The following is a 12,233-nucleotide window of genomic DNA, read 5'->3' as shown; positions in this document are numbered from 1 at the left end:
TGCCCCTCCCCACACACCTCCCCCCAACACTGTGTGCCCCTCCCCACACACCTCCCCCCAACACTGTGTGCCCCTCCCCACACACCTCCCCCAAATACTGTGTGCCCCTCCCCACACACCTCCCCCCAACACTGTGTGCCGCACTCACCTTCATTGCAGAGAGCGCCCGTGAAGCCAGGCAAGCAGTCACACAGGCCCGTGATGTGGTGACAGGGCCCACTACTGTGCACACACTGTGGACACGTCTGGCTGCAGCGATGCCCATAAAAACCGGGGGAGCAGACTGAAAATAGAATGGAAATTGACAGTTATCTTTCCTGAGATGTATTCCTCTCAAATTCCGCATCAAGATCTAATTGGAAGTTAGGGGCAAAAAAAAAATGTTTTTATTTAATGATACTGAGAATTTTCCAAGTCTAAAAACAACACCAAAGGAAGAAGGGTACTCTTTAATAATGAAAAGAAATCACTAAACTGAATTGCTGGAGGGCAGGAAAATGTCTTGGTCCTCTTTATTTTCTCATTTATGGTCCCAATTAACTTGAGGCATGGCACAGAGGGGCCTGAGGAATTTTTGTTGAACAAATAAATGAAAGGAAATAGAATTCTAAAATCAAATAAGGCCAAATATATACTCTCAAGCCATGTCTTGATCCTTTTTTCTTTAAGAGTCATTACTGGCAATAAATAGATCTACGGGCTGAATTAAAAGATTGTTCCTCCTCAACGTGGTCCAGATTAATGACTGTGATTGAGAAGTGAGCAAGCAAAATGCTACATAATCAGGTTCTTCTCAAGACATTACTCAGATTTAAATACAGGACGGATGCATAGAGCTTTTACTGAAAAAAAAAGTCATCTGAAAATTAGGATAATGTATCTTAGAGCCATATATTCTTTTTTCGATTACATTTACTAAAAGATTCAGTAAAATCTTATGGATCCCCTTTTCTCTTAGAAATCCCATTAGCCAATGTCAACAGCCCCCATTTCTAACTCTGCAATTCTATTTCCCCCACAGCGCTGGCTGTAAGACTACTAGCAAGATGTATGATTTGCCGCAAGGTTTGGCTGATGTTGACTTCTGGTAATTGAGGTAAGGCCAATGCCAAAATTGCTGAATCAAATATTTACAGGTCAATGGATTTCTGGAACACCATTTGCAAGATTTAAGACAGGATCAAGAAACATATCCTGACGATGATGCCAATGAGGCATTGAAATCATTACTGAGGAGGAAAGGCGAAAGCCCCATCTGTTAGACTCGTCCTGAAGGTTGGAACAATAAAGCTCTTCGGGCAGTGCTATCAAGGACAGCTCCACAGGGGACAGGAAGACCTATTACAGTCTCCTCCCCACTCCACTGCCACAGAACAGCACCAGGAAATGGGGTGCGGGACAGAGATAATTATTCTACACGCAGTACTTGAGCAGGGAAGGCAGACATTTCCACCTAATGAAACACTTACTTCTCTGACACGTGGTGCCTCGGAACCCTGGTGCACACTCACAGATGCCATCGTCCGGGGAGCACGAAGCCCCGTTTTTGCAGTAGCAGGGCAGAGAGCAGTTGGGGCCCCAGCGCCCCTCAGCACACACGCTGTCACAGTGGACACCTGAAAGAACGCACAGGGGCAAGGCTGAGTAAGAGGCAGCGGGGGCTGGCACCTTTGGGACACAAAGTCCCAGGCGAGGAGGAGGAGGAGGAGGAGGAGGAGGAGGAGGGGGACCGCCATGGTGTCCAAGCTGGGTTGGCCCCGGCAAGAGGGCATAATGCTTAAAATTCACTTATAGACCTCAGTATATCATCATATACTGTGTAATCATGTATCAGATCATCATAACGTGAAAATAATCCGAGGATGATTTTTTTACCAAGTCATAAAAGAGCAGGAATAGGACACCTTTGTTAAACTGATTTTTCTTTTTATATATACATAATTTATTGTCAAGTTAGTGATTTTTTTTTAGAAAGAAGAAGCAAATGGGAAGCCCAACAGGTCTATTAAAGACAAAATTTATCAAAAATATTCAACTTCCTTCTTTTCCCATCCTTTATCTTTACAGAAAAACAAACAAGTGTAAAAATGATAAAGAGAAGTAAAAAGTGGTTAAATTGTTTTACATAAAGAAAACTCACCCCCTGGAGCAAACACCATCTTAAACACCTTGATGATAGGGGTGCCTGGGTGGCTCACTGGGTTGAGGATCTGACTTCCGCTCAGGTCATGATCTCTTGGTTTGTAGGTTTGAGCCCCATGCCCACAGGGCTCTGTGCTGACAGCTTTAAGCTGGACTTGCTTCGGATTTTGCATCTCCCTCTCTCTCTGCCCCTCCCCAGCTCATGCTGTGACTCTCTCTCAAAAATAAACAAACATTAAAAAGATAAAAATTAAAGAAAAAACATTTTAATGCAACAGTGTACAGGATGGAAAGATGCACTAATCTGTGCCACTAAATTCCTCTTTAAGGATTTAATCTGCAGGCGCCTGGATGGCTCAGTCAGTTAAGCGTCCGACTTGGCTCAAGTCATGATCTCAGGGTCTCTGAGTTTGAGCCCCATGTCAGGTTCTGTGCTGACAGCTCAGAGCCTGGAGCCTGCTTTGGATTCTGTGTCTCCCTCTCTCTCTGCTCCTCCCTGGCTCACACTCTGTCTCTCTCTCTCTCCCTCTCAAAAATAAATAAACATTAAAAAATTAAAAAAAAATAGAATTTAATCTGGCACTGGGCAGATTAAGGCAGAATATCACAAATGATCTTATTTACAACTGTTGTCTTAGTTATTGATTATTAGGATACTATATGTAAGTGTTTACCTCTCACTTCGAAGACAGATACTCTAGAGCTGTTCATGAATGAACAAATGCCTAAGGAAAACACAAGAGAAAAAGCAGAGCCACAAAAATAAAAATAAAACCAGGTTTTACTTGAGGTAAATAGACGTCTCTTTGGGAAGTTTGTATTTGAAATACAACAGGAGCCTCTCCACAACTCAAAGACCTGCTCTTTGCATTGAGAAGCAGTGAGTTATAATTAGCAGGGAACTGGCGACTGCTGGCTTCAGACCAAGTGAAAACTCAGTCAGAACAAGTATGCATGCACTTAGGGATTCTAGAATGCTGTCACCACCCAGCACCAATGAGGCTGAGAAAGCCCTGTTATGTAGGACAATTCTTGCTTCGCAATTGATGAGGAGAAAAATTACCGTGGCCCAAAACTTAAGAGAAGCAGCCCCAAACCATAACGTAAACATTGCTAACTGGTACGGTCATTTCTGCTGAGCCAAAACTCCACTTTTGACTGTGCCTGTTTTCCCCGCTTCTGAAAATCCCCCACATGGTAAAGGCTGTTAAGTAAGCATGAAAGCTCACAGACCTCATTGTGTCTAGCTTGAACCAACAAAAGACTATTATTTTAGCTAGCGCTGCTGGCTGAAGAAGATCAGACCTGTTGGAAGCAGATTGGGGTTTAAGTATATTCCCTATAGGATATAGGAATAAAATATGGAATATATAGAATAAAATATGGAATTTTGGCCTCCTGTGATTTTTTTTTCTTGAGTTCACACACACACGATCTTTTCTTTTTCTTTTCAAATCTCTTTTGAAAAGCCGAGGCAGAGTTACAAAATGCTATGCTCACCAAAAGTGATTCACCAGCTAGAGAGTGGTATCTGGTGTTTGGGCTCACACCTACACGAGGCAGAGCATTTATTAAGGAGTAAACCACTTCAAAAGGAGGCTGCAAGCGGGAAAATTTTGTTTTATCAACTTCAAGGAAGTACCAACAAGGGTAACCTGTTACTGGCTTCACTCTTTTCAAATGCAGGTCCTGAGCTCTGACCAGAAGCTAGGACTCTATTTAATGGCAGTGAAGATGGGGACTCTTGCCTGACAGATATTCAGACAACTGTGGCCATTTTGGTTTGGAGCCGTCCATGCAAATCCCAATAAGGATTTTGGAGAAGTGGAAGCTGAAACCCATCCTGAAAATTAATCCTCATTTTTGGCACATTTTTGTAGGATGGGAGCTTGAAGAAGGGGGGTTTTAGCTGTTTATGGTGATTTGCTTCATCAGCTACGTGCCAAATCTCCTTAAATAAATGCAGCTAAGTCAGAATGGAGTACACTTTAGGTCAACATTATCTGCTGCTTTTTTACATTAAAGACTATCATAATTTATATGTGACTTAGCACATTCTCAGTCAGAGCATGTTAAGAAAGCTGACCCCAGCACAGACTGGCAAATCTGAATAAAGTGATCCTTTATTTCATATCTGATTCCTCTTCCTAATAGGTTTGTCCAGCTGGATAGCATAGCCATCTGTCATAATCAACTTTATCGAGGTGATTTTCATAGAGTAACAAGGCCCACAATATAGCAAAGAGATCCATTACAATGATACGCTTGTTTCACATGATTTACCCATGATTTCATTTCCAGAGAATCACAGGGAATTTTAGAGATCATCTATCAAATCTCCTGTCTCTAATCACAGAATCATATTCCAGCAGAACCAAGCTTACTTTTAAATATCTTTTCGTTCAGGACTGCAAATAAGTCTTTCCTCTGAAAGTAAGTTATAGTAATTCTATGACAAACTTCCTCTTAAAATTCAATCTCTTTTCTTTTCCTCTATCATCAATAAAATGAGTCATCATTTTTCAGATATTAATGCCTAATCTATTTGTAGACAAACATAAAGTATGCCTCAGGGGGCAATTCTAGAAAAAAGCATGAAGCTGCATTTTTTCCTCTTGCTGTCCTATTTTCTCCTATTGCCACTTCTCCCCTTTAGAGCTCTGTGCCCTATTATCTTCCCTTTGATCTTTTAGTCAGGAAAAGGTAAGGTAGATTGATTACTGTTGAGTTGATACCTCTCTAGAGAATATTAATATCTTAAGAGAATGCACATATGAGGATCCTAAGAAATAAATCTCTATTTGTGAACTATCAGGCAGTGAGGCTCACAGAAGGGTTACCTGGGTAGGTGTTTCTCTATGTCACACTAGTCATACAGCTACTGATGTGACCTTTATGTAAGGCTAACCCTTCAGTAAAACTTTTTTCAGGATAGGGAATTAGAAGTTTGCTTTAACCTCTGTGTGTGTGTGTGTGTGTGCATGTGCGTGCGCCTGTGTGTTATTCCTGAATTATTTCCATTGATCTCATCCCAATCTAAGCAAACTTTGCTGGAGTCCTACAAGACATTTTTCTGTTTCCTTTTGTATCAAAGACAGAAAAAAGAATTCAACGTAATCAACATATAAGGGATCCGTTGGCCATGGGCTTGCTGATGATAAGTTCTCTAATAAAGAACTTCAACTCTAGAATGATAATGGCCCCCAAAGAAGTGATGAGAGGCACATGCAGACCTGGGAACTCAGCATATTTATCTTTTGTATGCCTAAAATGATGATCTTTCCCATCTAACGGGGTGGAAATGTCCGCCTTGCTGATTTTTAAGAAGATATACCTTCATGAGCTCAGGTCTGTGTTTTTTAATGCAAGCCCAGATTACAAAGCAATCGAAGAATTATGGAGGTATCTTCAAGAAATTCTGCTGGAATGTTTACCGAAGAAGAGATAAAGACTCTAACAGGAATTACTTCAGGAAACAACTCCCTAATGCATTTGGAAGAAGGGACAAAATGGGAAGGGGGTATCTTTAAATTTGCAAGGATCTCTGGTTCATTGGAAGCATTTTTTCTTGATAAACGTTCGACCGCTGATAAGGCGATCTGTGAGGGGCTGTTTTTGCCAGGACTGAGGACAAAGAGCGCTTTGATAGCCTTCCCAAGTTGCTAGGCAATGGCTGAATGATCGTGATAAACTTCAGCTAAGCAGCTTTAAAGAAATGGTCGTGCATTTCATGCCTGATGCATTATGCCAGCGGCCTCAGTGTGAAACCAGCCTTCACTAGGCGTTTGTGATTGCATGAATGCGGTAAAATAAATCATCTGGGGGGTGTCACTGCTTCTCCCTCTCAGAGATAGAACCCAAACTCCTGATCTTGCTAATTGTTCGTAGTCCTTATTCCAGTACCACACTCTTTGCGGCATTAGTGAACGAAGGACATGATTTCGATTCGATGTCTGGTTCCTGAGCAACAAGCTATTAAACATCTATTAGAGGGAAGAGAGAGATTTGTTAATAATAATTGGGTCTGATGACTACAGAAGAGAAGAGTCACAGTAGAATACTTTTTCTGCTTTTCTAATCCTCTCGCTAACAAAGCAGGGGCTTACTGTTGGCTGAGAGACGTTATGCATCCACCTGTGCCCACGCAGAGCCCGCCCTGAGAGGACCTGAGTTTCCGCAGGCCAGGAGCTGGCCACGCTTTACCCTCTCCCAGCACCCAGCACCCAGCACCGCGGCTGCATACAACTTGGAGACAATCAACACGTGGTTGTTAAATCTTTCTTTTGGATACTATGAATTTTAAAGATGGATTAATAAAGGATCTGCTTCACAGAGATGACCAAGCGGGAAAAGTCCTATAAATCATCAATGTGTGCATTTGCAGCTGCAAGACAAAAACACCAGAGAGCATGACCTGCCTCAGTCCGAACCTGGATAAAAGTAAACAGAACAGACTGCTAGGCAGATGGGGGGGACCCTGGGAGCTCTGGGTTTTTCCGCAGGCTTTCTTTGGAGAAGGCAAGCCCCTTCCTCCACTCTCACCCCAGAAACCCCACATGCTGTTTTTATAGGACTCCCCACAAAATTGCATAGACCGACACAGATGCTGCATAAATGTTGTCCACCCTTTAATACCCTGCTTGATTGGATGCATGCATGTTAATTAAAGCTCGTTTGCACTTGAACTTGCACTTTTAGGTCACTGCATAAAGAAACATAGGTTCCCCCCTCCCTTATAACAACTCAGGCATCACTAAAGCTGCAGGAGAGATCATTATGAGACAGATCAGTAGCTAAAGTAGCAGTTCACTTAATCACCCGGTCAAACTTGAGTGTTTGGGGAAACTCACAGAAGAGGGGGGTCCTTCTTGAGAGGGGCTGGGAGCATAGCAGGCCTACTTGTGCTTGCTGGGGAGAGAGTTAAAGCTGGACTCTTCTCCTAAACTTGCCTGCAGGATTTTTCCTCTTTCTAATGCCGCCCTTCTGGCTGGCTCCAATAAGCACTCTACCTCTCTCCCTGTTCTCTGTGCCCCTCCTGACCCTCCTACATGGTTGCCAGCCCCTCTCTCTTTCTCCCAACTTCTAGAGGTTGATTTGGTGTCTTAATCTCTTTTCTCTTAGTTTAGCATTTACCTTTTTTTTTTGTTTTCTGGTATGAATGAATCCCTAAGCCGTTTGCCACTGGTTATAAGGCTTCTGTCACAGAAATGCTCCCTAGGACTCCCACCTTTCTATTATAAGAGTAAAAAGGCATGGCAGAGGCCAGTCGTCAGACTGGCAACTGTCACTGCATGGGCCACTGGTGACACTTTTTTTTTTTAAAGTAGGCTTCACACCCAGTGCAGAGCCCAACACGGGGCTTGAACTCACAACCCTGAGCTCAAGCCCTGAAGTGAGATCAAGAGTTGGATGCATAACCAAGTGGGCCACCCAGGTGCCCCACTTGTTAAGTGACAAGTAAGGCCACCAAGTAAGGTCGTGCTGGCTGTACACTACACAAGAGCCTCTGGTCACAGGGCTGAGTGAGGGCAGAAATCCTGCTTGCCCTCCCCGCCACCTGCCAGGAAGTACATCCTGAAGGATTTCCAAACCTTCTCCAATTTGTGCAAAAGGTGCTTTATGGGCTGGCAGTGGCTCCACCCCCCTCACTCACCCTCTAGATCATCATTCAGTAGGTGGGAGGTGGGGCCAGGGACTCCACAAGTTAAAAACGTTCCCAGGTGACAGTGATCTTAGCCAGAGCTGGGAACCAGGCTGGGGACATATGTTCCCACACAGCTGGAATGAAATCTTGATTGGCTGGAACACTCAGGGAAGAGGTGTTCTGGCTGACTGAAGTCAGGGCAGAAAGGAAGGAAACAAGCGAGCATGCTTCTCCTGTTTTTGGAAAATACTTTATAAAGCATATTACTTTACGACTCTGGAACTACACAAACATGCACACACACAACTGATTACATTTCATTGACATCTGGGACTTCAGAAAAATCATTTGAAAAGCCAATCTCCCTTTACAGCAGAGAGAGTGTGTGTGTGTGTGTGTGTGTGTGTGTGTGTGTGTGTGTGTGTGTGTGTGTGTGTGTGTAGAGCTGTGGGAGAAGGAGCCCAGGACACAGCCTATGTTTTGGATAGTGTTTCAATAGTGTTTCATTTTCCCCCATTTTTTTTTTTTACTACAACCTGCCTCTTTTTGGTAAAATAGTCAATGTGATAAAAATATTCATATATTAAGGTTTTAAATAAATACATATATTAAACGTGCTTTTCTTTTAATGGTACATTTCTTTTGGAAATAGTATCTGGGATGTCAGATGCAGTTTTTGCTGTGGGTAATCTGTATGGCAGTACATTTTTGAAAACTTGTTTTATAACCAGGTAACCTGGAAATATCAATGATAGAGTCTGAGTTCCTTTAAGAGAAAAAGCCAATCAAACATTAAAATGAGGGTAAAGTCATGAGGAGTAGTGGATGGACCCCACTGTGAGAAGGCAAGCAGATGTCCTTAGGTGAGTATATGATTTCCTCAGTTTAGTGTGTCAATTTCTGTGGAAAGAGGGATAAAGCTCTCCCGACCCTTCTCTCTGGCTTGAAACCCAGAGGACTGATGAGCAACTCCCCACAGTGTCCTCAGTGACCCAGTCACTGTTGGTGACTTTGTCTTCTTATTGATTTGGTCAGGGGAGGAGCTCAGGTCCCTCTGTAACTGCAGAGAAGCCCCGCTAGTAATCCACACGTGACTGCCTTGTCCAGCGATACCTAACATCTTCTCTAACACAATCTCAGCAACAGGGAGAAGAGGACTCTAATCATTTACTTACCTAGGCTCATGTTATTTTTTTTATTAAAAAAATTTTTTTAATGTTTATTATTGAGAGACACAGAGAGACAGAGCATGAGCATGGGAAGGGGAGAGAGGGGGAGACAGGCTTCAGGCTCTGAGTCGTCAGTGTAGAGCCCAACGTGGGGCTCGAACTCACAAACCATGAGATCGTGACCTGAGCTGAAGTCGGATGCTTAACCAACTGAGCCACTCAGGGGCTTCTAGGCTCATGTTATTGATCTCACGCTGCATCTGGTATCCAAATGAAAAGCAAGGCTTTCTTTATATTGAGAAACATTCTTACGAGGTACTTACTCAAAATCAAGTTTGTTGCTAAAAAAAATTAAGTCTACCTAGGGTTGACAATGAACTAGTATTCCATGTAAATAACACAGAGTCTACTCTTCTTTCCCTTTGGGAAAATAAACCAATTCTTGGTGCAATTGGAGGGTGCTTTCCAGAGTTTCAGTGACCTTTTCCTCTACGTACACTTGCTTATACAAGTGTGTTTTGTGAATGTGTGGGATGAATTCTCTTAAAAAGCATTTTAAGAGCAGTCTTAGAGCCTCAGATCAACAGCTTACACAGAAGACACAGAGAAATGAGACACTGGGGCCATGAAGCAGAGAGACAATGCACAACCGGTCACAGATAGACAGAGTATTACAAGATTATGCTGTGTGACCACGTCGCTGCATTCCCGTAGGAGCTTCACAGGTCTAAGGCCAGATGGGATCATTTGTCTTACCCCATGACCCAGACTGTGGAATGTAACAAACACATTTTCTGGCTGGCTTCAGGCCAAATCGTATCTCCTGCTTTTTTCATATAGACTAGAGTATGCCTTTCACAGCCTGGCTCTGAATCATCAAAGCAGGTAGATACTTGAGCAATGACTGGTGTGTTCAGGAACATCTCACACTTACTCTGTAGTCATAAAACAAAAGTGGGTTTGGTGGAGCACGGTCCAAAACACATGGCAGGGTCTCTCTGTTAGAAGTTCTGCATTTTCCAGGGGGTTCAAACTGCTATTTGAGTTCACTGTGGTCACAGAGAACTTGGTACTGGTTATTCTATTTGAGAATGTCAAGAACCCTAGGGAAGTCACAAGATCTGGTTTATTCCCTGGAGCAATACTGTTAGAGCATTTAGTAAGTGAGAGCCCACCACAAACATGGGGAGGCAGAATTTCCCACAGTGAAGTCAGAGTTATCTTAGCTTTTGCAAGTCAAGGAGAAACTAGAGGGTGAGGGAGTCCTTGTGTCTGTGGGTAGCTCCTATTGACAGAAAAAGTCCATTACCCCAGCCTTGGTCTGTTTCCCAAGGTTGCTCTCAGACACTACAAATCAGGCATATGACAGTTCATCTCAGTTTACTCCTGTCAGAAGCCAAAGGAGCTCTCAACAAATTTCACAGGACTGAGTGACACTGGTGAAGAGGTCATGGATGACATTCTCTGTTCAAGGATGTGAAGAAATGTATTGTCAAGTTGGTAATACTCCCCGCATTGATCTGTAAACTCAATCCTCATTAAATTCACCTTGTGTCTCCACAGGAATTGACATGCTGGCCCTAAAATTCATAGAGAAGTTCAAAGGACCCAGGATAGCCCAAAGCAATCTTGAGAAAGATTGAAATTGGAGGACTCACACTTCTTACATTTAAAAACTTCTACAAAGCTATAATAATCAAAACAGATGGTACTGGCATAAGGATAGACATGTATATGAATGGAATAGAAGTGAGAGTCCAGACAGAAGTACTCTCAGATTTATGGCCACTGATTTTTGGCAAGGATATCAAAATGGTGAGGGTGAGGCAGGGGAAGAATGATCTTCTCCACACATGATGCTGGAACAATTGGGAATCAAGAATCAAAAGAATGAGGTTGGACCCTTGCCTCACACCATGTATAAAAACAAACTCAAAATGGATCAAAGACCTAAATGTAAAAGCTAAAACTCTGAAATGCTTAGAAGAATACACAGGCACACAAATCTTTGTGACCTGGACTAGACAACTCTTCCTTAGATTTGACACCAAAAACACAAGCAACTACAACAACAACAAAAACCAAACAAGTTGAACTTCATCAAAATAAAAACTTTTCTGTGGAAACAGACACCATGAAGAAAGTTAAAAAGTAACACACAGAACGAGAGAAAATATTTGCAAATCTGATAAGGAACATTTGATAGGGAATATATACAAAGAATATATAAAGAAATATTACAACTCAATTATAAAAAGATAAATGACCCAATTAAAATATGAGCAACATAGCTGAATGGACTTGTTTTTTGTTTTTGTTTTTGTTTTTTTTACAAACAAGGTATACAGGTGGCCAAAACGAAATCCAAAGATGATTAACATCATCCCTTATTAGGGAAATGCAAATCAAAAACTCAATGAAGTAACATTACACACCACTAGAATGGCTATAATCAAAAAGACAGATAATAAAGTGTTTTGGTGAGTATACAGAAACCTTATACATTACTGGTGAGAATGTAAAATAAAGTAGTTGCTTTGAAAACCAGTGTAGGAATTCCTCAAAAGGTTTAACCTAGAGTTCTCACACAACCCAGCAATTCCACCTGTAAATATATACCAACTATACACACATCCACACAAACTTGTACTATGTTCATAACACCATTATCCAAAATAGCCAGAAAGTGGAAAAACCCAAATGTCCATCCCTCATGAATGTGCAAATAAAATGTGGTCTACCCATACCATGGACTATTAGCCAGCACTCACAAGGAATGAAAGAATGATGTATGCTCCAAAACGAGTGAACCTTGAAAACAGGCCAAGAGAAGGAAGCCAGTCACCAAAGACCATGTATTGCAAGAATCCATATAATATCAGAAAAGACAAATCTATAGAGACAGAAGATTAGTGGTTGCCCAGGGTGTGGAGAAGGGGGACAAAGTTGCCTAGTGGTGAGATGGGGGTAAATGGAGAATGACTTCTAATAAGTATTAATGGAGTTTCTTTATGAATGATGAAAATTTTCTAAAACTGATAGTGATGATGGTTGTACAAAGCTTTAAATATATGAAAAACCACTGAATTATACAATTTAAATAGGTGAAGTCTATGGTATATCTTTCTGTCTCTGCCTCTCTCTCTCTCAACATACATATAAACATATACATATACACACATACACATAGAGGTGATAAATAGTAACCTCTTCATATATACATCTCTGTCCCTCCCTATGTACACACACATGCGTGCGCGTGCACGTGCACACACACA

At 42.0% G+C, this 12,233-nt stretch overlaps 1 protein-coding gene across 1 annotated transcript in view; it reads right to left on the bottom strand.

Moving 5' to 3' along the window:
- Window positions 1–12,233, bottom strand: part of MEGF10 (multiple EGF like domains 10) — a 171,714-nt gene that overhangs the window by 22,376 nt on the left and 137,105 nt on the right. The window contains exons 14-15 of the mRNA XM_029942159.1: window positions 1,470–1,616; window positions 149–283 (exon numbers count right to left, since the gene is read on the bottom strand). Of these exons, the coding sequence (XP_029798019.1) occupies window positions 149–283; window positions 1,470–1,616 (282 nt within the window). The remainder of the gene's footprint in view (window positions 1–148; window positions 284–1,469; window positions 1,617–12,233) is intronic.

This window comes from Suricata suricatta, chromosome 6 (assembly GCF_006229205.1).
Source record: "Suricata suricatta isolate VVHF042 chromosome 6, meerkat_22Aug2017_6uvM2_HiC, whole genome shotgun sequence".
Lineage (NCBI taxonomy): Eukaryota > Metazoa > Chordata > Mammalia > Carnivora > Herpestidae > Suricata > Suricata suricatta.
This window is presented reverse-complemented; position numbering and strand designations above follow the sequence as displayed.